Genomic DNA, 22836 nt, shown 5'->3' on the forward strand with positions numbered 1-22836 from the left:
CTCGAATAATAGCTTGCCTCCGGCGCATGTAGGCAGTTAGCATTGTAAAATGCAGAATTTACTTGCACAACAGCTGCTAGAAAAGATATAGCCTACGCCATGACTGATGACACCCAATCATAGAGCTGAGCGTGAGCCTCTACTACGTCATCGTTTCTAAAGTCCTCCGTTTTGACCCGTCCACACTAAAACGCCCTCCGGAGATTCAAAACGAAAAACGGGTCGGCAGCGTTTCTAAACTTCTCCGTTTTGGGTCTCCGTTTTTGTCGTTTTAGTGTGGACGGGAGGTGCAAACGTAGCAAAAGGTCTCCGTTTTTAAACGAAAACGCAGTAGTGTGGACGGGGCCTAAGAATGTTCCACATATGGTTGAAATACCATCATTGGCCTAGAAAGTCATTTGCCTAGAAACAGAGTGCGAATTACCCCACCATAATTGGGGGGTACTGCTCCTTCACTTCTTCTATGACCATCATGGTCCACTACCATATCAATCCCCACCGTGATCGCCAAGTGCAACATGTGTTGTGCAACACACATAGTCTAAACATGCGACAAACTGATAATCAGTAGGCTACAGAATATCTCATTGTTATTATATATCCAAAAGAGAACTGTTTTGATCAACTCCCAAAACTTAAGTTAAGTGCACTGAAATACCATTCTAATTACTAGTAAAAGTAATACCTTTACAAGAAGCCTATTGCCTATTTCAGGGTTTTTCCTGGCTCAAAATGAGGCGGAGGTGGTAAAATCATAATAACATATTTTAATAATAAGCTAAGTAAATGTGTATTTTTTTGTAGATCATCATATAGCCTAATGTGTTTCCCACATTTTTTTGTTGGTGGAGCTTGGTATCTCTAGGGGGGTCCGGGGGCATGCAAAAAGAACATTTTGTACATTTTAAAGATAAATTCATTAATCTGGTGCACTTTGAGTCATAAATAATCCACCCACAAACCGCCTATATTCTTTGATTTAGATATCTGCATCTGATCATCATATTACAATTATTCAAATTCTTAGTGTTAAGCATGATAATATGGTAACATATCACACTGAAGTAGGCTGATTTAAAATGAACATTTATTTAAAATAAAAGTTCTTCTTTTGGCAAAATTACATTTCCTTAATAGCCTAAACAGAGGCTTTACTCCCTTCAAGCTTAAATTGTCAATTACATCATTGTTTGAAAACACTCAGAATAATTTTTTGTACCTTTATAAAGGGCATTTTCCCCTAATTTTATTAAATGTATGCTCCATCTTTCATTTCAAATTCTTAAATTTGATAAATATATTCAATTAAAATAATTAGACAGGCTGTTACCAATCAAATTAAATAATTTACATTGAAAAATTATAACTGTATTAAATTCGATTTTTTAAATATTTTTGAATATACAAATAAGGAATGTTGAAAAGAATGATACTTTATGAAACTAGCGTTTTGTCATTTAACGTTGACACTTGCTTGAGAAGTTGAAGTCGTTCTCTATCTCCGTTGCTTCTAGTCACGGTGGTTAAAAATGGTACGGCCCACAATAGGGGTGTCTGAAATCGCTTTACATTAAAATGTTCCTACAGTGAAAATAGGAGTTGACTTGTATTGTAACTGTAATTATATTTTTTCACAATATCAGAAAAATTATCTGACCCCCCCAAAACTGATATTTCTGTCCCTTTGGGGTCTTCATTGGGGGGTATAGTACCCCCCAGTACCCCCTGTAATTCGAACTATGCCTAGAAAGATAACATTCTGGGAGTCAAGAGTATAAAGGAGAAAGGATGCCCTCCCTTCACTGTCACACTCTGCAGCCGCTCTGTGTGACTGTACGACTGCTGGCCTTTTCTTGCAAGAAAATAAACCTCATCAAAGACTATTGGAAATGTTTGTCTTTTATTCAGTGATTGTTTGCCACCACACACCTCCCTGAAGGTTCTCGAGGCGACGGTGAAGCGACTCAAATTTGGCCTTACTCGTAGCCCTCGCAGCTTCCCTCATAGTCATACCATTGATAAAGACATGGGCAACTAGTGTGGCTTGAATTTCATCTGAGACTGCTTGTCTTCTTGCCCTTGCTCTTCCTACTCCTCCTTCTTATCCCTCCTCGATCTCTTCCTTCATGTCTTTCTGGATCCATTGTTCCAAAACTCAAACTGATTTGGGTCCTTTTATCTATCTATTGAAGGATCTGATTGATGTGTATTAAATTTTGACTCTTAGTGTTTCCACCTGGGTAATCGTGTGCTAACTGAGCTGAAGCTGTGCTGGCTTGAGTGAACAATATTGAATGCTAGTGCTTTCTAAATGACAATATGGTCTAGGCAATGAGAAATGAAGGGATGTGTGTGTAGAGTTTTGCAGCGACAGTTCAACAAATCTGACTCATGTGTCAAAACAGGGAGTAGTGTTTATAGTTTAGGGAAATGGGTGTGCCTTTTGATAAATGGTATTATGGTTTTGAAATTTTAGTTCAAAAGCCTGGTTATAGTGTTTAAGCAATCAAGAAAAACTGTAAATCTATAAATGGACATGAAATAGAGATCTGACAAATTAGAAGTGCGGTTATGTGAGACATAAAACTAGTGCAATCTACAACAGTCAAATATGCAGTTTAGTGGTCGTTATACTGTACTGTAGTTGTTTAATATCACATTCATTCAAATAATGGATCTACAACACTAATTGAAAATAGTATGCTAATTAAGCCATTTTAAAAAAAATTAAGCTAATATTCATTACAGAATTATTCTTACCTCAGCTGCAGTGGGACTTGGAGGGTTCTCTGAACTATTTTTAGATCTTCTAGTTGCATGAAGGCAGTTCTTCACCACACCTTAAGAAAACAACAGTGAATAAACATCACCTTTTGACAGTTTAAACAAACAAAATAAAAAAACAAAATTAAGACTGATATAAGATAGGATATTGTTACATTTGTATAGATCTAGATTTTGTCTACTTGTAGTTCATTCAATCACCTTCATTTATATAGTGCTTTTAACAATACAGATTGTTTCAAAGCAGCTTTACAGTGATAATATTAAAATAATGGAACAGAGATTCAATGAGACTTTTACTGTAGTAAAACAAGTGGAAACCTATTAATGCAATGGTCAGAAGCACATTCAGCAGGACAGATATGATGATGGTCATATTTCTCCATAGTATCTGGTGTTGTGGAGCGTCATCTGTCTGATTCCTGTGGACGGAGTCTGTAATATTCTTTTGGACAAAGTCTGTAAAAGGTTTGTAGTTCAATCTTTATTCAGTTTCAGTCTTTAACAGAACAATAAAACTATTATTAGTTCTTCATACAGTATATTCAATCTGGAATCCATCATGTGGTTTATAAAGACATGAAATGATAAAATAACTCACCGCTGATGTAAATATTGGTGCCGTTGTTGAATTTTAGTGGTTCACTAGTTTTCACACAATAATAAACTCCTAATTCATCAATGGTGATATTTCTGATGAACAGACGACTGTTAGTTTTCACTGAGTATTTGTGTTTAAAGCTGCTGTTTTCATATTTACCTCCTTCAACTGTGCTAAGATAAGTGCGTACGATCAACACTGGAGGATCCGGTAATTTCAGTTTGTACCAGTAAATCTCCTTTATATCAAGATCACAGGTTATATTCACATCAGATCCTAAAGTTACTGGTATGTTTGTTAGACTCTCTGTGGCTTGATACAACATGAACAGATCTATGACAGAAAGAAAAACACATTTATTAAGATATAAAATCAAAACTGACTCAATCAAATGTGACATGAGAAACTCACAGATCTGCAGCTGTATGATCTTCATTGTCTGATCCAGATGAATAATATCTGCTATACGTGATCATTCAAACATCTCGAACTGTGTGCGGAAACATCAGCAGCTTTAGATGAAACCTCGACCACACAGACCAGAGAGGAAGTCAAGAGATGAACACATGATCACACAGCACTTTCTTATTAATTCCTTTTTCCAATTAATTTCATTAACATCATCATATGAAGCAAGCTGGATTATATCAAAGTCCACTTTGTACAAATATAAAACAGAAGAACTAGATGTATTTAAAAAAACTCCAAACCAAATCAGCCACAAAAATGGCTAACAGGCTTTTTGTTATGCATATTTATGATTTGTAAAACACCACTAACTCATGTTGGAATGGAAAGATGTTGGAGTGGTTTAAAAGAATTTGCACTTTGCCAAAAATCACAATATCACTGACCATAAAATCAACTCTGGGCTTGAAAAATCTGTGCATTTGCAGTTTGAGGATTCCACCAGGGGGTGCTATTGAAGTACTAAATGTCCTGAATGTGTAAATGCAATAGAGCATAAAATGATTTACAATTACAGTTGCTACTTAAGAGGCCCTTGCGATTTAACAGAACTGGAATGTTTTTGCCAAGAAGAGTGGGAAAATATTCCCAAGTCAAGATGTGCCAAGCTGACAGACTCCTATATCCAAACAGTCTCAAGACTGTAATAAAATCAAATGACGCTTTTTCTTTAATCTCTGAAATGTGTCACTTTAGTTTTAGTGGCATTGCATAGGTTGTCATTTTTACATTAAACATACAAAAGGTCTGATATGATTTATCTTTATTTAAATTTTAACATCACAAAAAACAGCTGTTTTAACAGAGGTGTGTATACTTTTTATATTCACTCTACATATCACTAAATATATATTTTTTGGTCATTTTATATTGCTTTTGTAAAAAAATAACAACAAAGATGTAAGCAATAGGATAATTACATATACATAAGTATAACACAAATAAAAACACTGCTTTAAGTTAAGTATTTAACAATAACAATAGCATTCAGGAAAATGTGTCAGATAGCACGAGAACAGCGAGTGGATGTATCTTATTTGATTTGTCTCTGTGACAAATTGCTTATATCCCTATATAATATAGTTAGTGTCGTATTATGTAAAAAAAAACCAGAGCACTAATTACAGAAACAAAACAAGCAAACCAAACAATGTAGCAGCAAAAATAATATCAAATATATCTGCAAGTAGCGGTTAAGGGGCTAAGCACACTAACGGCAAAAAAAAAAAAAAGTGATAAATTTATATAATGTGAAGAAGTTGATATGACACTTTTGTAGTGGGGATTTGTAGTTTCATGTCAATATGTCAAGGCAGGTTTGGTGATATATACAGTTATAGCCATCTATATTAATGTGCACAAACCTGGGAGCATTTTTTCAGCACATAGAATCAAAATTTCGATGTTTCATATGTCAAAAGAGTCCAGAGTGTTAGCATTGTGATCCACTGGTCCAAACATGACTATGAAAAATATAATGATCAAACAAGCAATTCCTTCTACAGTGGTAAATAAAACTGATGCAGATTGAGAATAGTAATGTCAACAGCAAACACAACTGGTCACTGTCACTAAATGTTATCAAATGTAACAGGCACTCGAAGCAAAACTCAGATAAAGTGCAGAGTAAGTCCCAATAGAGCAGTTAGGAAAGTCATAATCTTCTGTGATTGTGTTTCCATGGATGAGTTTCTTTGTTTCTGAGATGGTTCTTCAGGCTTTTCTGTCAGAAAAACAATACAATGTAGAGAGAAGCAGTTCTGTATTTAAATTTAAATTTAAAACTCTGTAATTTACCAAACAATGTTTCCATGTACCTTTGACAAAGAGCTGTAGCTTCTTTTCCTTGTTTGATTCTAGATTAAAACAAGTGTAGTTTCCTGCATGAATTAACTCCACATTTTTCAGCGTAACTGAATAGTCTCCGTTTACATAACCTGAAGACAAACTTTCCACTCGATTCTGGAATATTGGGTCCTGGTCTTCTAGTGAGAATTGGCCATTTATAATATTAAATACGTTCCTGCTCATATTGTGTCGCCAAAATACATTACTTTGTTTATTCTCATACAAGCACGGCAAGGTGACGGAGTCTCCAACAACACACTCAAATTTGTTTGAGGAGTCCTGCAGAAACACTGGGGAAAAGAGTAATTTACGTTAGGAAGCAAACAACAACAAAAACTGCACCAAACATAAAATACATCAATAGATACCAAATATCTTAACTGAGGTCTGTGAATACTAACCTTTGCCTGTCAGATGTAGAAGTAATACAACGAAGCAGCATCTGCACAAATGAGAGAAAGCAAAGTTAATATTTGATAAACAAAGGCTGCACCATCTATGATTCTTGTGCATATCCATTACTATTATGCTTTTTCAAATATTCCCTTTCATGCAGAGTGTAATATAGCTGTTTGTGAATGTAAAGTTCTGCAAAGTTGCATATCCATTACTATTATGCTTTTTCAAATATTCCCTTTCATGCAGAGTGTAATATAGCTGTTTGTGAATGTAAAGTTCTGCAAAGTTGTAAAGTCGAAAGTGCACGATAAATGAAGTTATTATCTCTCAAAAGAAAGAATCGACTCTCAATTTGTGTTTCGAATCCCACTGCGTGTAATCCCACATACATTTGCATAATTCCCGTCCATGTTGTACGTTGTCCGTGAACAACTTGACCAGCCATTAAACGTTATTTTACTGACGGCTGCTTCTCAAATCTCAGAGTTCAAAGCAGGTTTCGTACCCAGTTTATTTGGACCAGCTTGCTCCTCAGAATCACAACCGTAAGTATGAATAAATATTGATGTATATACTTTCTACCGGGTGTTCAAAATACGTAGTTTTGTGTTTTATATTGTGTAAGTTTCCGGCTTACTCACGTTATTACCGTCTTACTAAAATACTTCTGCTAATCAGCTGTGGGCCACTATTACCTAAAACTGTGTCTATTAATGCAGATCGTCTGTCGTTCTCACTACTTTGAGTAAAGATGAAGGAAGGAGCCAGATTTGTTTTACCCAACGTTTATGTTACATCAGTCATTCACGTTAGTGCTGGGTGAAAATTATATGCTCCATTATTTATACAGTTCCCGCATGTGCACCGCAATAAATTAGAAATATACACATCGGTTTGTTGATAGACATACTCTTGTTAATGCTGATGGAAAGGAATTACAGTTGCAACATCTCATATAATGTACCTCAAACTGAGTAGTGTATCACTGAGAAACCTACAATAAACAATGTCATTGTCACGTTATCTTGAGTTCGGAAGAATTTATCGGTTGAAAGGAACGGAGTTCATTACATCCAAACAAACATTTGAGATGCTGTGCAAATGAAATTGATCCACTGATTAGTCCAGTTAAACAATCAGATCCTCTATTGAGGAAAATGTTTGTTTCGAAATTAAGGATTTAATCAGTAAATGCTTTTTCAATGTAGTTTGTCTTAATTTTTTTTTTTTTTTTTTTTTTACTTCAATTGAACATATGTTTTATATGCATTTTTTTTTTTAGAACTGATACAAAATCTTGGTGTTTCCATCCAGCGGTTATGCAATATCTAAAAATTTGCATAAATATAGGTAAATGGAAACACAGCTAATGACAATTGTGTCCAGAGGAGTTCATGATTTCAAAGCCATACATCATCCTTGTAGTGAAGATAATATTACACACACACACACACACACACACCATTTTCAGCCTGGGGGTTTACTGCCCCAGACAAGCCCCATCTTGTTTCAACAATAATGTACAGATAGATAAAAACTGACATAATAAACTTCTTAAGCAAACATTCTGCAAACAAACTTCTGTATCTGTACTAGACATGATACATAGGCCTATGCGGATTTTCTCTTTTTCTCTGGGTATGTGTGCGTGAGTGAGTGAGTGAGTGAGTGAATGAATGAATGAGAGAGAGAAAAGGGCACCTTTTAATTCATAGTACAAGTAAATGATGCACTGCTTTAAATACAAAGTAAAGATGTGTGATAATTTACTCAGACTCATTAATTCGCCTCACTTGCCAGTTGCCAATAGTTATTGAAAGCCTGATTAATTTCCACGAACAGGTTTATTTGTTTCAACGAACCAGTTGAGAAAATGATTCAGTGGTTCTTTTACTCCACTGCGTAATGACGTCACTAGAATGTATTTCAACTCAGTGTCATGGTATATCATGTAGAAACAGTCAAACAAAACTGCAAGTAGAAAAACCTATGTTTTTAACTTATGCTTTTAGGTCCAAGCTCACATAGCTGAGTGTTTTTGAATGGTTTGGTTTAATAATTAGGCTAAAACGGGGGGTGACATTTTACCTTTGCGAGTATAACTATGCTTTCACAGTTTGCTGGCTTGAGGAAAAATTCTTCAAAATTTCCCAACTAACCAAAAACAAATCTTAACCCTGTAGTCTACAGCACAGAGTTGCTCTCAGGCATCAGAAAGTTTTCTTAAGCCCTATGTTCAGTACATGTTTCTTTAAATGATTGCAACCAATTAGAAGGGTTGAAAAAGTTTCAGTCCAATAAGGTGTGGGAGTCACTATCAAGCACCATCTGAAGGTGGGGCATACTTTTCTGACACATGGTCACAGGAGCACATGGTGTGAGAAGAATGCAAGGTTTGTATGCTTTAATAATCTTATTTAAAATTACATGAACTGTACATACATAATATGTGTGCATGTATGAAGGTGTAGAGAAACCTTTTGACAGGTTTTATGAAGTTTTTATTTTATTTTGCATGTTCAGAAATTCAGTTTTTCTTTTTGTTGCCTCAGGGCAAAGTTGTGCGATAAGGGGTACTTTTGAAGGATGTATTGGACAATACCTCACACTGGAAAATAATGTGCTACTGCTTTTCTCTCCGATACAGTAGGAAATTAAATTAAATGTGGAGGATGTTAGTTGTGACAAGATGGTTGACAGGTCAGTTTACGTGACAGGATGTGACAGAGAGCAACCGTTAAAGACGCTATTTTATGACAGGATATTATGTCCCAAAGCTTGTCTACTCTTCTGCTACACACTCAAAAGTATGAACTTTTTCTTCAGAACACAGTACATACTTTTAGGGTGTAGTATAAGCAGGCGAATTGGGACGCAGCAGTTGAGATTATCATGTATTGTGAAAAGTATTAGAAGAGGTTCAGAGGAAAGAGGAGATTGATATTAGTTTGAGATACCAATTAAACCCAGAATAGAGATGTAATAACAGAGCAGCTTTAATTAACCCTTGTGCATCCTTAAGGACATTTTTGTCCTTTTCAATTTTGTTTTTTTGATCACTTTGCCTGTGTTAATGCTAGCTGCATAAAATTTGGCACGGGTGTATTTTTATTGGAATTTTACTATTTCATCACCATTTCCTTTAAAAAATCTATTTTGCACTAGTTACACAAAATACTTTCTCTCAGGACCTTTTGGACAAAAATGGCCCCATTGAAACCCATTAAAACTGCATTTTTTAATCCCTGTACCATTTAACTATAAAATGATGCAATCTTTTTAAAGAGGCTTTCATTCTTTTGGCAAGGCTTCAAAATTGACATTTTTACATTTTTTTTATCAGATGGTGCCATTTTTTCAGGTTAGGCCTATAAAGCAAATACTCGCTTTATTCCTGTTTTCTGCTTCGGCATATGATAGAGCCAACTGGATAAATTATGCAACGATAACAGGTGTCTATTTTTATTGTAATTTTACTATTTCACCCCCATTTCATTTGAAAAAAAAAAAAGTTGCACTAGTTACACAAAATACTTATTTATATTTTATATAAAATATTGATTATAATGTTCATAAATATATTTTTCATAAACTTAAACTTCTATAACATTTTTTTGTTTGCACTTTTTTCACTTCAACAACAATCTGCCAAGGGTCTTCTTTAAAATGAGACCAAACTTAAGTATTTGCTCCCAAGCATAACATTTTTATGAGAGTTTTTTGACTTGGACATTTTTGTCCCTTTTGGACATATGAGTAAGTTTTTTTTTTTTTTTTTGTTAATGTTAACTGCATGAATTTTGAGCTATTATAGAGCCAGTTGGATAAATTATGCAATAATTGTGTGCGTGTGTTGGTATGGATGTCAGAGTGTGGTTGGTATGTGTGTTATAAAAAAAAAAAAGTGTTTGTGTGCATGTGTGTGTTTGTAGTATTGAGAGAGAAAAACTCAACTGCAAATAACAAAGCCAATCACTGTGTGCACCAGTGGAGTTTTGCTGGCATCCAATGGGGAAAGTTTGGTACTGCACCCAAACAAAATCTTACTGAAAGCTCATTTTTTGAGATATAAACCTCAAATTTGGAACACAACTTATTTAGATTTATGGCTTTGATTTTCTAGCCGTTTTAGAGTTCAACTTGTTTCATAAAATATATATTTTATATAAAATAATATTCATAAATAATTTTCATAAACTTAAACCTATATAACTTTTTTTTGGGATTTACTTATAAAAAGAATTTAACTTCAGCAATAATCTGCCAAGGGTATTCTTTAAAATGATACCAAAGTTAAGTCTGTGCTCCCAAGCTTTTTATGACAGTTTTTTGACATGGACATTTTTGTCCTCTTTGGACCTATGAGTGACTTTTTTTAATTGATGCACAAGGGTTAAATATTTGGAGAACACAGGTTTAAGAGGATTTGAGGACTATTTTGTTTGTTGAGCTGAATACACAATGCCGGCTGTAGCATTAAGACTTTCACGTATTGTTCATTATTAGTTAATGTTAACTAAGGTAGTTAACTAATGCTAATTAATGAACCTTATTGTAAAGTGTTACCTATATTTCTGTAAGCTAAGCTATCCTTAGCCCTAGGCTGTCACTGTTCCCCTCCAGTGGGCATAGTTCTCAGAGTAATATGACACGTTTTGTCTCCTTAAATGCTTGTTTTTTGGGGTTGACAGCTTAAAAAACGTATTTCTGGGTTTTAAACTTGTTTGCTGTACACCATGTCACATAGCAGCTTTTAGACATTGTTTTGTTTTTGTTATAAGTCAGAAATTATAAGGAGGCAGCTTCTAACAATGCAAAGGCCATCCTTAAAAATATTTTGGTTTGCAGTAACAGCAAAAAAAAAAAAAAAAGGGTCGGTAGGTAGGTCTATATTTTTTTTTTTCAAGATTCAATGTAAAAAAAAAAAAAAAAAAAAAAAAAAGGCACAAGTTTGGTCATGGTGATTACGAATTTAAACACATTTGCATATCGTGACATCACTGACAGTTTTTCCAGAAGTTTCGTGCCAAGTTAAAGCGGTGTCGAGAGAAAAAAAAAATAATAAATAAATTTTTTTTTATTAAATAACATTTGAAAAACCTGTATAAACTGAACACCAAAGAACAATAGGCTATTAACTATTGAGCGTGGTGACGCGTTCATGTAACATGACGCCACATCATGGGGTGACACCACACACCTAAAAGCTGTCACAAAGAACCGGCAAAAGTAATGATTATGAATATGTCTAATATAGCAAGGAGACATTTCAATTGTTTATTAATAAAAAAGTGTTTTCTGTGTCAGTGTCGGCTGCAAAGATGAAGTTGACGATGCTGACTCGCGTATAATCAACAATAGATGATTTTATATATATATATACTTTTTTTTTTTTTTTTTTTTACATAAATATGAAACTAAATCGTTTTATTTAATGACTAGGCTACAACACATAGGCCTATTAGCCTACAGAGAAATTTAATGTCAGAGCGGGATTTGAGCGAACGCCATCTTACCGGTGAGCATGTGGGGGGAGAGGTAGGCTACGATTTTCGAACAATCATCGAATATTATTTTGCTTGAAATGCCAGTCCTTAATATTTGGTGTTTTAAATGCCTGTTTGAGGTCTCTGTGAAAGTTTTAAAGCAGTCTTTTAGTGCCACTATCAGAGCGCTCACGTCCGTAACATTGTTTTTTCCTCATAAATGCGAACACGAAAAATAAAATAAAATGAATATTTTATGTTCTGTGGAGAGCCAACCCTTCTTCATCCGGTGGTCATTACTTTTGGTTTGCGCAGTGTAATTGACAGAATTACAAAAAAATATTTTGCCACCTAAAAGTTAAAGATTGTTTGTGTCACGTCGGTAACGCGTGTGTATTTCCCTCATATTAAATATAAAACACATGTGTAGACTGATATTTTTCTAATGTCTGGACTCCTTTATTAAGGGAGTATGGATGTATAAACAGACGTTTCAATATATTGGTATTAAATGCATTTTCTGAGAATTTATATTTCAAGTTTTGACTGCAAATGTCACGTCCATAACGCTGGAATTGCCCAATAGTAATTTAAATATGTGGTAGCATTGGATCTGGACGGGAAGGATAACTCTGGGAGATGGAAGGGGTGTGTCGTGATTCTGCCTTCTCTCACCGCGACACATGTTCGTGGATCTGAGTGTCGCGATTTCGGTTTCATTTTGCAAATCGTTACAGCCCTAATAATCAGATTACGCCAAGGGTTTTTATTTAAAAGAAAGAACATAGCCTACGTTTGTATGTAGGCCTATAGGCAATTTATATTCATATTACTTACTAAAATATAATTCATATTATTTTATTGCATTTGTAGCCTATTAGTTGTTCAAAGAGTAAAAAATAAAAAAAACCTGGTAAGTTTACAACCGGCAAGTCGGTCGGACTGAAAGGAAAAAAAATAATAATAATTGCCCATACAGAAATGTAATATATGTCAATATATGTAAATTACATATATAATGTTAGTGCCCATGTATGTCTGCTGCATATATGAGAATATATGCAAAATTCATATATGTAAAATACATATACATATATGAAACATATATTTCAAAATATATCAAAAATGGCCGTTTTCATGTAAGTGCCATATATTTTCCCGTATATGCACATATATGTAAAATATATGTAAGACGCATATATGTATACATGCATATATGACGCATATATGTATACATGCATATATGACGCATATATGTATACATGCATATATGACGCATATATGTATACATGCATATATGACGCATATATGTATACATGCATATATGACGCATATATGTATACATGCATATATGTACTTATTTCTATAGTACATACTTTCACATATATTAGGGATACAAATCTTATATCTGAATGCCTTGAAATTAAATGCCTATAGTTGGAGATTTTGTCTATTGTGTGAATACCAAATATAGTATTTTAATACAATAATGCAGTGTTTTGTCATTTTTGACAAATACATCCACAAAGTACCATAACCATATGCCACAGCTTTAAAAATGCATCAGTATCACATGCATGTACACTGTAAAACGTTTCACTGTAAATTTAGTTAAATACTGGCAGCTGGGTTGCTATCCACATACTGTATTTTTACAGCACTACTACAGTAAACAGCATTTACAGTACTCCACTGTAATTACCAAATACAGTATATACCACATTTTACATTATTAAACTTGTCGACAGCAATAAATTGTATTTTTACAGGGAATACTGCTTTTATTATTACATAATTAAAATATTATACTTTAAGGTTTCATAAGAGTAGTCACACTAGGAAAAAGAAAACAACATTTTCTGGGTTTTAAAACATTTATTTAGTTAAATTGCCTTCTGTGAACATGTTGGCTGAATTACTTTTTAAACATAAAATGCAATTTTAACACTTAACAACAAACAGGTAACAGTTAGCACTTAAAGGAATAGTTCACCCAAAAATTTAAATTAGCACATGATTTACTCACCCTCAAGTCATCCTAGGTCTACATGGCATTCTTCTTTCAGATGAACACAATCAGAGTTCTATTAAAAAATGTCCTAACTCTTCCAAGCTTTATAACGACAGTGAAATGCTGATTCTTTTTTGAAGTCCATAAAAGTGCAAACGAAATCCCATTCAAAGTCTGCAAGGTTTCGCAGAAGTGAGGACACCTGTAGGCTTACAGTGGTGTTCTTGTTTTGCACAACTTGGCCAGTTTTCTTTGAAGTTACTTGTCCTTACTTTGTTTTTGATCCACGTTCAGGATTGATGTCAAGAAACCGTCTAAAAGGCAGAAAAAAACAACAATTAAATATTATTAACTGAAGGTATATATTTTGACAAAGAGAGACAGCACAAAAGCTGTCTAAAACTGAACATAAAAAAATAAATAAAAAAAATGCAATGTAGGATGTTGTGAAAAAAAAAAATGCAATGTTGGATGTTGTGATCAATAACTGATATTTTTTCTGCCCTGGTAAAATACATCAACTCAATGTGTCTGTTTACATGCGCACTGTCAACTAACTAAATTTTTGGAAGTGGGGTTGCCAGATTTAAAGTTTTATTCTACAACTTTTGTCTACTCATCACCCAGCTCATTAACAATATCATCCCCTCATCCGGTGCCATCAGAGTATCAGTGGAAAGGCAGTCTTTAGACTCTCCGTTTATATAGAGCACACACTGCCAGAATCCAGCCCAAACCTTTGTGACAGAAATAATTTAACTTAATTGCAAGCCTTGCAATGTTTATTGCATATATGACAACATGATTTACCAGACTAAAATGCATGTTTGCACCCAAAAATTTAAATTCTGTCATTATTACTCACCCTCAAGACTTTTGTTCATCTTCGGGACACAAATGAAGATATTTTTGATGAAATCTGATAGTTTTGTCCTTCCATTGATATCAATATCATTGCAACTGTCAAAGCCCAGAAAAGTGGTAAAAACATTGGTAAATATATAGCTACAGTGGTTCAACCTAAATATTATGAAGCAGGGTTTCTGCACATTTTTTAAAGTCAAATTTAAGGCTTTTTAAGACCCGAAGAAATCAAAATTAATACCATGCATTAGGGGTGTGCAATATTGACAAAATGTCTCGATCGATATTTTCAAAGTTTTCTTGATAATAATTAGATAACATTTTACTGATTGTGTTTCTGTGCTTGGTGCCATGGCTTGTTTAGGCCTGTTGACAGCTGACTGACAAAGATATTCATATTTTTCCTATTCTATGCAGTGGTCAGTTTACAGCAGTGACAGAAATTAACATTTTTTATTAAGGGGTAATATTTGCCACCTTAAATTGATTTCAAGGGGCATTTTCACCTATATACGGACATTTGTAGATGTTTCAACAAGATATCTTTCACATCTACTGCAGTCAGATTCACCCGTGTTCACTCTGAAGGAATCACTCACATGGCTGGGCACTTGTATGACACATCAAGGATGTTACGAGGCTAAAAGCAGGTTTAAAACTTGAAGTCAACAGGGTGCAAATTTTAAAAAGAGGATAACACGGTGTAGGCAACACCGATTTTTGTCGTTGTTCTCTGTACTGACAGCACTCCAAATTTACAAAAAAATGAGCTCAATGTTAAAATTGACCGGAGTTCTCCTTTAAGGTTGCACTAGTTACATGGATTATTTAAACCAGCGGTCCCCAACCTTTTTTGCGCCACGGACCGGTTTAATATCAGACAATATTTCCACGGACTGGCCTTTAAGGTGCGGCGGATAAATACAACAAAATATAAAAAATATATAAAAAACAATTAAATATAGGATAAACGTGAATCCAATGTGTAGGCTTACTTGCAATTTTATTAGCAGGGTACTCGTAATATCGCGTCTAAAGACAACTGAGAAAGCCTGAACACAAACAAAAAGCCCCCCAAAAGAAAAAAATCTCCATGTTTACGGTGCTGATGCGATGTAAGGTGGCGCTGCCAATAAAGCACCTAAAAGCTGTCACAAAGAACCGATTTTAAGAACCAAAATGAATGATTATGAATATGTAAAATATAGCAGGAGACATTTTAATTGTTTAAACAAGTGTTTTCTGTGCAAAGATGAAGTTGACAATGCTGACTCGATCTTCGCAGTATGCCTGAACGCGCCCGAGAGAAATGCACATATACGAATTACATAAGCAGAGAACAGTCAGTTTTCTTTTGTTTTGAATTGTTCTGTTTAAAATTAGACATTTCAAGCTTTCTATGTCTCAGGTCTGTGAGGCAAGTAGGCTACCTTATACGCTGAATTTCGGTTAATTTATGAGATCAGCTCCAGTTCACGCGCCCGCGCCTCCGTGTCCTGATTAAATATTTTCTATTATATTTAGGCCTACTTCTTATTAAATCCTGGCAATTGGGTGATGAAACATTGATTAAAATTAAGATACAATTAATACAAAACGAAATACAATTTAAAGACAGGCTTTTTGCTTTCTGTCTGACTCTGAGGTCTCTGTGAAAGTTTTAAAGCAGTCTTTTTGTGCCGCTTTCAGAGCGCTGCACGTCCGTAAGGGTGAACAGTCCCATCCGAACAATTATTATTATTCTTTTTTTTATATATATATTTTTTTTTGTGAAATAGGCTACATTTCTAAATTAATGCGACTTATAGTCCAGTGCGACTTAGGCTATATTATGTTTTTTCTTCTTCATGACGCATTTTTTTACTGATGCGACATATACTCCAGAACGATTTATAGTCCGGAAAATACGTTAAGTTATATAGCCTATTCTTTCTGTGAGGCCCGGTACCAAATGTCCCACGGACCGGTACCGGTCCGCGGCCCGGGGGTTGGGGACCTCTGATTTAAACAATGTTTTTACAAGCTTTCTGGGCCTTAAAAGTTGCAAAGACGTTGCTGTCTATGGGTGGTTCAGAAACCTCTCAGATTTCATCAAAAATATCTTAATTTGTGTTCTGAAGATGAACGAGTAGTCGATTGTCGAGTGATGAACTCGACAATCGATTACTATGGCCTTCCACCGAAAACAGGATGTAAACAAAGGTATGAGCGCTGGCTGAATTAACTTCATTTTTATTAATATCTCTAACATCTACTGCAGTCAGATCCACCCGTGTTCACTCGGAAGGAATCACTCACATTTTCTGTGCACTTGTAATGACACTTAAAGGATGTTAAGAGGCTAAAAAGCAGGCTTACTACTTGCCCCATTGAAGTCAATAGGGTGCAAATTTTAAAAATAGAATAACTCGGTGTAGGCAACACCAATTTTTGTCGTTGTTCTCTGTATTGACAGCACTCCAAATGTACAAAAAAATTAGCTCAATGTTAAAATTGACCGGAGTTCTCCTTTAAGCTAAGCCCTGTATGGAAACCAGGGCCATATTGTTCATACCAGTAGTCAACATAATAAATACTGTCAAGTCAAGGTTAGTGACACAATTCAGTCTAATTATATATATATATATATATATATATATATATATATATATATATATATATATATATATGAATGGCAAATATGCCAATGACTAACCTCTGAACAAACTCAAGGTGCTGCCTCTTCCTGGTACTGCAAGCTGAAGTTATAGGAGGAGGAAAACAGTGCTGCCAGGCCAGTGATGAAGAGGCTGTGATCCTTCACACACACCTTGACCTTCCAAACTTAATATCCAGCACTGGTTGCTTAGAGATTGACCTGTAATGGAATAAAAAAAAAAAAAAAAAAGAATAAATAAATAATATTAATAATTAAAATAACTACTGTGGATTCCACTGTGGTTCAATGTAGTTGTCTATTCATAGTTCTATGAATTACATTTTTCAACTAAAAATTAAAATTGGTTAGAATGCTAAAATGCACTGGCATATAATTTTGTTTGTTTTAAGCATAAACTCACTTAATTTTGACTTATTCTTTAAGAAAACAAGACAATTTTTACGTGTCTATTAAATGCTTCTTCATGTAAGAATTGTAGATATCTGGACTGGGAACAAAATAAAAACACTAATTAAGAAAAACATATTTTGCAGTGGGGTGAGTAAATGATGGCTTTTCATTTTAGGTTTCATCTACCCCTTTAATGTTTACATACCAGGAAATAAGTCGTGGACTTTCTGGCAAATGTAGATTGCTGGACATCAGCGATGCAAATTCCTGAAACAATTTTTAAAAAGGACAGCACAACCTTGATCAACAGAACCAAAACATAAAACATATTACAAATTAATGAGATTTGCTGAATAATCTCTACTTATCTGCTTGAAGGATAACACCGTCTAACTTCTTTGAATTAGGGAGTAGTTGTAGGACCATGGGATGGCAATCAGGAATAGGCCTACTACATTTGAAAACAGCATTAGGAACATGGATTTTCATGTGCTAGCAAAATTCTGACAACGATTCAAAAGCACGATCACAGAACTGACAGAATTTGACAGCATTTTTTTTTTTTTACCACATAGGCTAGACTATAACTGTAACACTACTTAAAAGCACTTACATTAACAATGGCCATCAGATTACAAAGCCTAAAACGAAAAAAATATATATCAAATGCACGTCATGCAAATAGCATGGTAAAGGTTGCCTATTATATGAAATGTCGAAGTTAACGTTACTTGGTAAACAGGTGGAACAGAGTCAGTGAATTGCTTGCGCGGCCACGTTAAACCGCGTTCGCAAAATCAAACCAAATACGTGAAAACAATGTAGAAACTCAAAAAAAAAAAAAAAAAAAAAAAAAAAAAAACTTATATAGCTGCTATTGGCTTACCGTATCACTCAGTTGAACAATTCTCCATCTTCTCAAACTCTAAATCCCACTTATCGTCACGCGCAGGTTAGATTATTCAATGACAAATTCTTCCATCCGTCTTCAGGTAGCTGCTACCGTTAACGTCGTCCATTTTCTGCTGCGTCACAGGCAACTAATGTTTGAAACACGAACCGAACCTCAAAAAAGCTTTAAAATTGCTCACAGATTCGCAGACATTGTTTATCTTGATAACAGGAATGATTATTTTGTTCAGTTGAATCCCGCTGACAAAACGAGTTTGCCTGTTGTAGCTGCCTAACGTTACTGTCTGCTGCTGCTGCTCGCATGACGCGTCACATTTGAACTGAATTGAGCGCGAAAGAAATCAATCCCACAATGCAATGCCTTTTCAGTCAGTATGATGGTGGTAACGAATTTATCAGGACGAAAACAGAAATGTGCTGTATATTTACAGCTGTTCTGTAAAAGATACATCTTAATACTGTATTATGGAAATACAGTACAATTCTGTAAGAAATTCGTTATAAATTTACAGTAAAGGGTTACAGTGTATGTTTACATACATTTATTAAATATGTTGAAAACAAATATGTATGTCACATATTTATAATTAATGTTGTCCATATATGCGAGAAACCAATACTATACTGTAATATATGCAGATATATGGTATCATATATGGATGAACTCAAATATTTTCTTCACATGTTTGGACACATAAATGTTCATATATGTTGCAGGCATATATTGTGTTCTCAGATAAGTCAAATATATGTATAGATATATGTTGCAGTCATATATTGTGTTCTCAGATAAGTCAAATATATGTATAGATATATGTTGCAGTCATATATTGTGTTCTCAGATAAGTCAAATATATGTATAGATATATGTTGCAGTCATATATTGTGTTCTCAGATAAGTCAAATATATGTATAGATATATGTTGCAGGCATATATTGTGTTCTCAGATAAGTCAAATATATGTATAGATATATGTTGCAGGCATATATTGTGTTCTCAGATAAGTCAAATATATGTATAGATATATGTTGCAGGCATATATTGTGTTCTCAGATAAGTCAAATATATGTATAGATATATGTTGCAGGCATATATTGTGTTCTCAGATAAGTCAAATATATGTAGATATATGTTGCAGTCATATATTGTGTTCTCAGATAAGTCAAATATATGTATAGATATATGTTGCAGGCATATATTGTGTTCTCAGATAAGTCAAATATATCTATAGATATATGTTGCAGGCATATATTGTGTTCTCATATAAGTCAAATATATGTATAGATATATGTCATGCTATTTAAAATATAAGTACATATATGGCCATATATTACATTTTTGTATGGGTTGGGTCGGTCCTAAATTGACAGGGTCGGTCGGGTTACGGCAAACAAGAATATTTTTAAAGATTGGCCAAAGTCAATGGAGACGGTTGGATTGTATTTTGGAGCTCCCGAGTCCCACCCCGTTTTGGAATTCCCACCCCCATTTGGGAATCTCCAGGCTGCAGTCACATCCTATCATAAGACAGTCTCTGTTAGTGGACAATAAATCACGTGACTGAAAAGAAAAGTTTATTTTTTTCACGAAATGTGAGCTCCAGCACGGAGCTTCATGAGAATTGCTGAGTAGCCTACTCGATACGCGATTTGAAGCTTCAGTGTCATCTGACTAACATCACTATTCTGAACACAATGTATAGTTGATTCAGTTTATATAGAGGTCTGTGTTTTAGGTTAATATTTTGGTTGAGCTTTGCCCCTCCTGCGCCCTTACAGACGAGATGCGGCTGTTTTTTTGTTTGTTTTTTACTGTAAAATTGCTTAAAAAATCTGTTTAATAAAAACGGCTAGTCTAAAGTCTATAATGCTAGTCTAAATAATTGTGACATGATCATGACTGCCATCGGCAATCTCACCAATCGTTAAGGCCGAACTTCGAACACACCTAATCTTACTCAAAAATTTTGCACGTTATAAACACGTACGTGTGTGACATGGGATTCTCAAAGCACAAACATACCTTAGTGTCATGGTTACCATGAAGCGGCCTATCGCCAACAATGATCAGCGGTTTATGCGTCTTGCCGTCTTCGTTTCACTTCCTGTTTTCCAAAATGTTTCTTTCTTTATGGCTCTTGGCTCCACTCCACTCGTATACATACAACCGGCACATCCGGGAACTTAACTGTAAATTTCGTAACCGCCCCTTTTTAGGGGAAAACAAACCAGACTTCCCATAGACTTCAATACAAAATAGCGGCACAAAACAACGTCCGTACACAGCCGGCAGACGTGTATAACTTCAGAAATCACTTAGATGAAATATGTCGAGTAATTATATGTCCACCCTGCCTCCATAGAGTGTGAACGATACATTTATAAACTTAATTTGGGCAACTTAAAAACATGTCCCTACCAGCGTCAAATTGGTCTAACAACCCCACCCAGTGGCCAGAAGTGTCTTACCCGGACATTTACTCGTACCTCATCGAGTCACCAGGTAGCCAGTGAATGATTTTACTTGGGTTTTAAGAAGTAAACATCTTTAAATGTATAATATTATGTCTTTATATACTGAGTGCACTTTTCTGTCCAGCCATACAACCTGATTTAGCTTTCGATATCATCATCCGTAATTCATGATATTTCCATAACAGCAAGATATTGATGATAATGGCAGGCAGAGATGGGCATAAATACATGGAAATGTATTTAAAATAAAATAAAAATACAAAATACTGTGTGGAAAAATTTAATTAAATACAAATACATAATAGGGGTAGCCTATTGTGTGAAAAAAAAAATGTTTAAATACAAATTACATGTTTGTAAGGGTTAGTACATGTCCTCAGTCCGATACTGTGTATGGCGCTCGCCGGTTTGTTTTCCCCTAAAAGTGGGCGTGAACCTTTTCAGAGACGTTCTATGATGCTACGCCGGTTGTCCTTCATCGCATAACTTCCCTACGTCTCCGGTCTTGTACCCAATGGCATAATCCATGGCATAGAGCATCACAGTCCCGCCCACAGCCCGAGAGAGCTTAGGTGCCCGGAAGAAAATTTCCCATTCATTTCTCCCATTGCCGTTTTGGAAAAATCCGTATCTAAAGAGTTTTAGAGCATGTCTGAGGATAACCAGCTACGGCTGAACTCATAAGCATACAACATATCATTTCGAGTGAAAAAACGAAGAGAAAATCCAAAAAAAGTCAAAGGTACAAGACTGTGTACGTATATTTTCATTTCCGAGCGAAGGAACTACTCATCCCATAAACCACCGCGCCTCATTGAAGTCGACTGAAGCAGAGAATGTCTATGGCGCTTTTCCGCTACACAGTACCAGCTCGGCTCGGCTCGACTCGACTCGGCTCTGTTTGGTTTTCTACTGTGTAAAAGTTGTACCTGTACCTGCTTCCAGGTACTTTTTTTTGTACCACCTCCGGCGAGGTTCAGCGGGCTGAGGCGAGCTGAGGCGATACTAAAATGTGACGTGAAATCATGGCAGACTGCTGATTGGTCAGAGAGAATCGTCACTATTCACTGCGTCATCATTGCACGCGCCAGACGCTGTATGTATCCTGAATAAAAAACAGCAAAAACAAAAACAGCATACACTCGATTTCCTCCATTGTCCTGTGTGTGTAGGTAGCGGGTGTGTCTCGCGCGTCTCGCGTAAAAGATTAAGTCACGGCAGTTTCCTGCGGCGTCGCTATGACGACCAGGTACTATTGTGGAGGTACTATCTGCAATGGAAAACGGAGCGAAAAGCGAGCCGAGCCGAGCTGAGTCGAGGCGAGCCGAGCCGAGCCGAGCCGAGTCGAGGCGAGTCGAGTCTGGTACTGGTAATGGAAAAGAATTGGCACTCTCTGCTTACTTCCGGTTTCTGGACTGTCTGCAGTAACACGTCTCTTGGTGCGTTCAAGTCCTCCTGGGAAGTTCGTACGTACGAGGTGGGAAGTCGTGCTTATAACGGCATGTGCGTTCAAGTCACTTTCGTCGGAGCAAGATGGCGGAGTAACTTTCTCTTAATTAATTACACAAAAATACAGTAAGGTTCTTAAACTCTTGTTCTAGAAAATGAAGAACAAAGAAATGTGCATCAGGTGTACTTTGTATTTTTATGTTTTTAATTAATTTATGAAGCCACTGCCAACTCATCGTTACATTTTGCATAGTTATATTATAATACTATCATATTCTGTGTTGGCGATTAGCTAACTGCGCTGTTAATAGAAAAGCCAGACAATATCACAGCTAAATACCTTTACGTATTCCGCCATGTTAATCACTGACACGCCCCCAACTCGTAAAGATCGGAGCTTAGGGAAAATCCCGAGCTCCCCACTGGTATTTACGACATTGTGGTGGCGTTCAAGTGCGTTCAACTCGTAAATACGATCTATACGAGATGA

The 22836-nt window shown here is 35.5% G+C and overlaps 2 protein-coding genes and 2 long non-coding RNA genes across 10 annotated transcripts in view; 1 reads left to right on the top strand and 3 right to left on the bottom strand.

Moving 5' to 3' along the window:
- LOC311295362 (uncharacterized protein) overlaps positions 1 to 22836 on the bottom strand; it is a 321297-nt gene that overhangs the window by 192258 nt on the left and 106203 nt on the right. For 3 of the 6 annotated variants that reach the window (XR_014628310.1, XM_084416705.1, XM_084416707.1), the window contains exons 2-7: positions 6103 to 6143; positions 5671 to 5991; positions 3797 to 5576; positions 3386 to 3718; positions 3106 to 3243; positions 2761 to 2840 (exon numbers count right to left, since the gene is read on the bottom strand). Coding sequence is in view for 4 of the 6 variants with exons in the window: in XM_084416705.1 (XP_084272831.1) it covers positions 2761 to 2840; positions 3106 to 3243; positions 3386 to 3718; positions 3797 to 3821 (576 nt within the window). In the remaining 2 variants the exon portion in view is untranslated. Of the gene's footprint in view, positions 1 to 2760; positions 2841 to 3105; positions 3244 to 3385; positions 3719 to 3796; positions 5577 to 5670; positions 5992 to 6102; positions 6144 to 20445; positions 22537 to 22836 lie in introns of those variants that run through there. The other 3 variants (XR_014628311.1, XM_084416706.1, XM_084416708.1) reach the window with 3 other exon arrangements.
- LOC311295372 overlaps positions 1 to 22836 on the bottom strand; it is a 383037-nt gene that overhangs the window by 52876 nt on the left and 307325 nt on the right. The gene's annotated exons all lie outside the window — the stretch shown is intronic.
- LOC311295360 (uncharacterized protein) overlaps positions 6169 to 22836 on the top strand; it is a 31969-nt gene continuing 15301 nt past the window's right edge. The window contains exon 1 of the mRNA XM_084416702.1: positions 6169 to 8492. The gene's annotated coding sequence lies outside the window, so the exon portion shown is untranslated. The remainder of the gene's footprint in view (positions 8493 to 22836) is intronic.
- Positions 12983 to 19362, bottom strand: LOC311295369. Of its 2 annotated transcripts, XR_014628313.1 has the most exons (6): positions 18397 to 19362; positions 18124 to 18151; positions 17716 to 17961; positions 17157 to 17318; positions 14463 to 14557; positions 12983 to 13911 (listed from the first exon to the last, which is right to left on the bottom strand). It is a non-coding gene; the product is annotated as an uncharacterized lncRNA (long non-coding RNA). The 2 variants fall into 2 exon arrangements; XR_014628314.1 differs by lacking the exon at positions 14463 to 14557 and having other exon boundaries at positions 12984 to 13911.

This window comes from Rutilus rutilus (genome assembly GCF_951802725.1).
Source record: "Rutilus rutilus genome assembly, chromosome: 8".
Classification (NCBI taxonomy): domain Eukaryota; kingdom Metazoa; phylum Chordata; class Actinopteri; order Cypriniformes; family Leuciscidae; genus Rutilus; species Rutilus rutilus.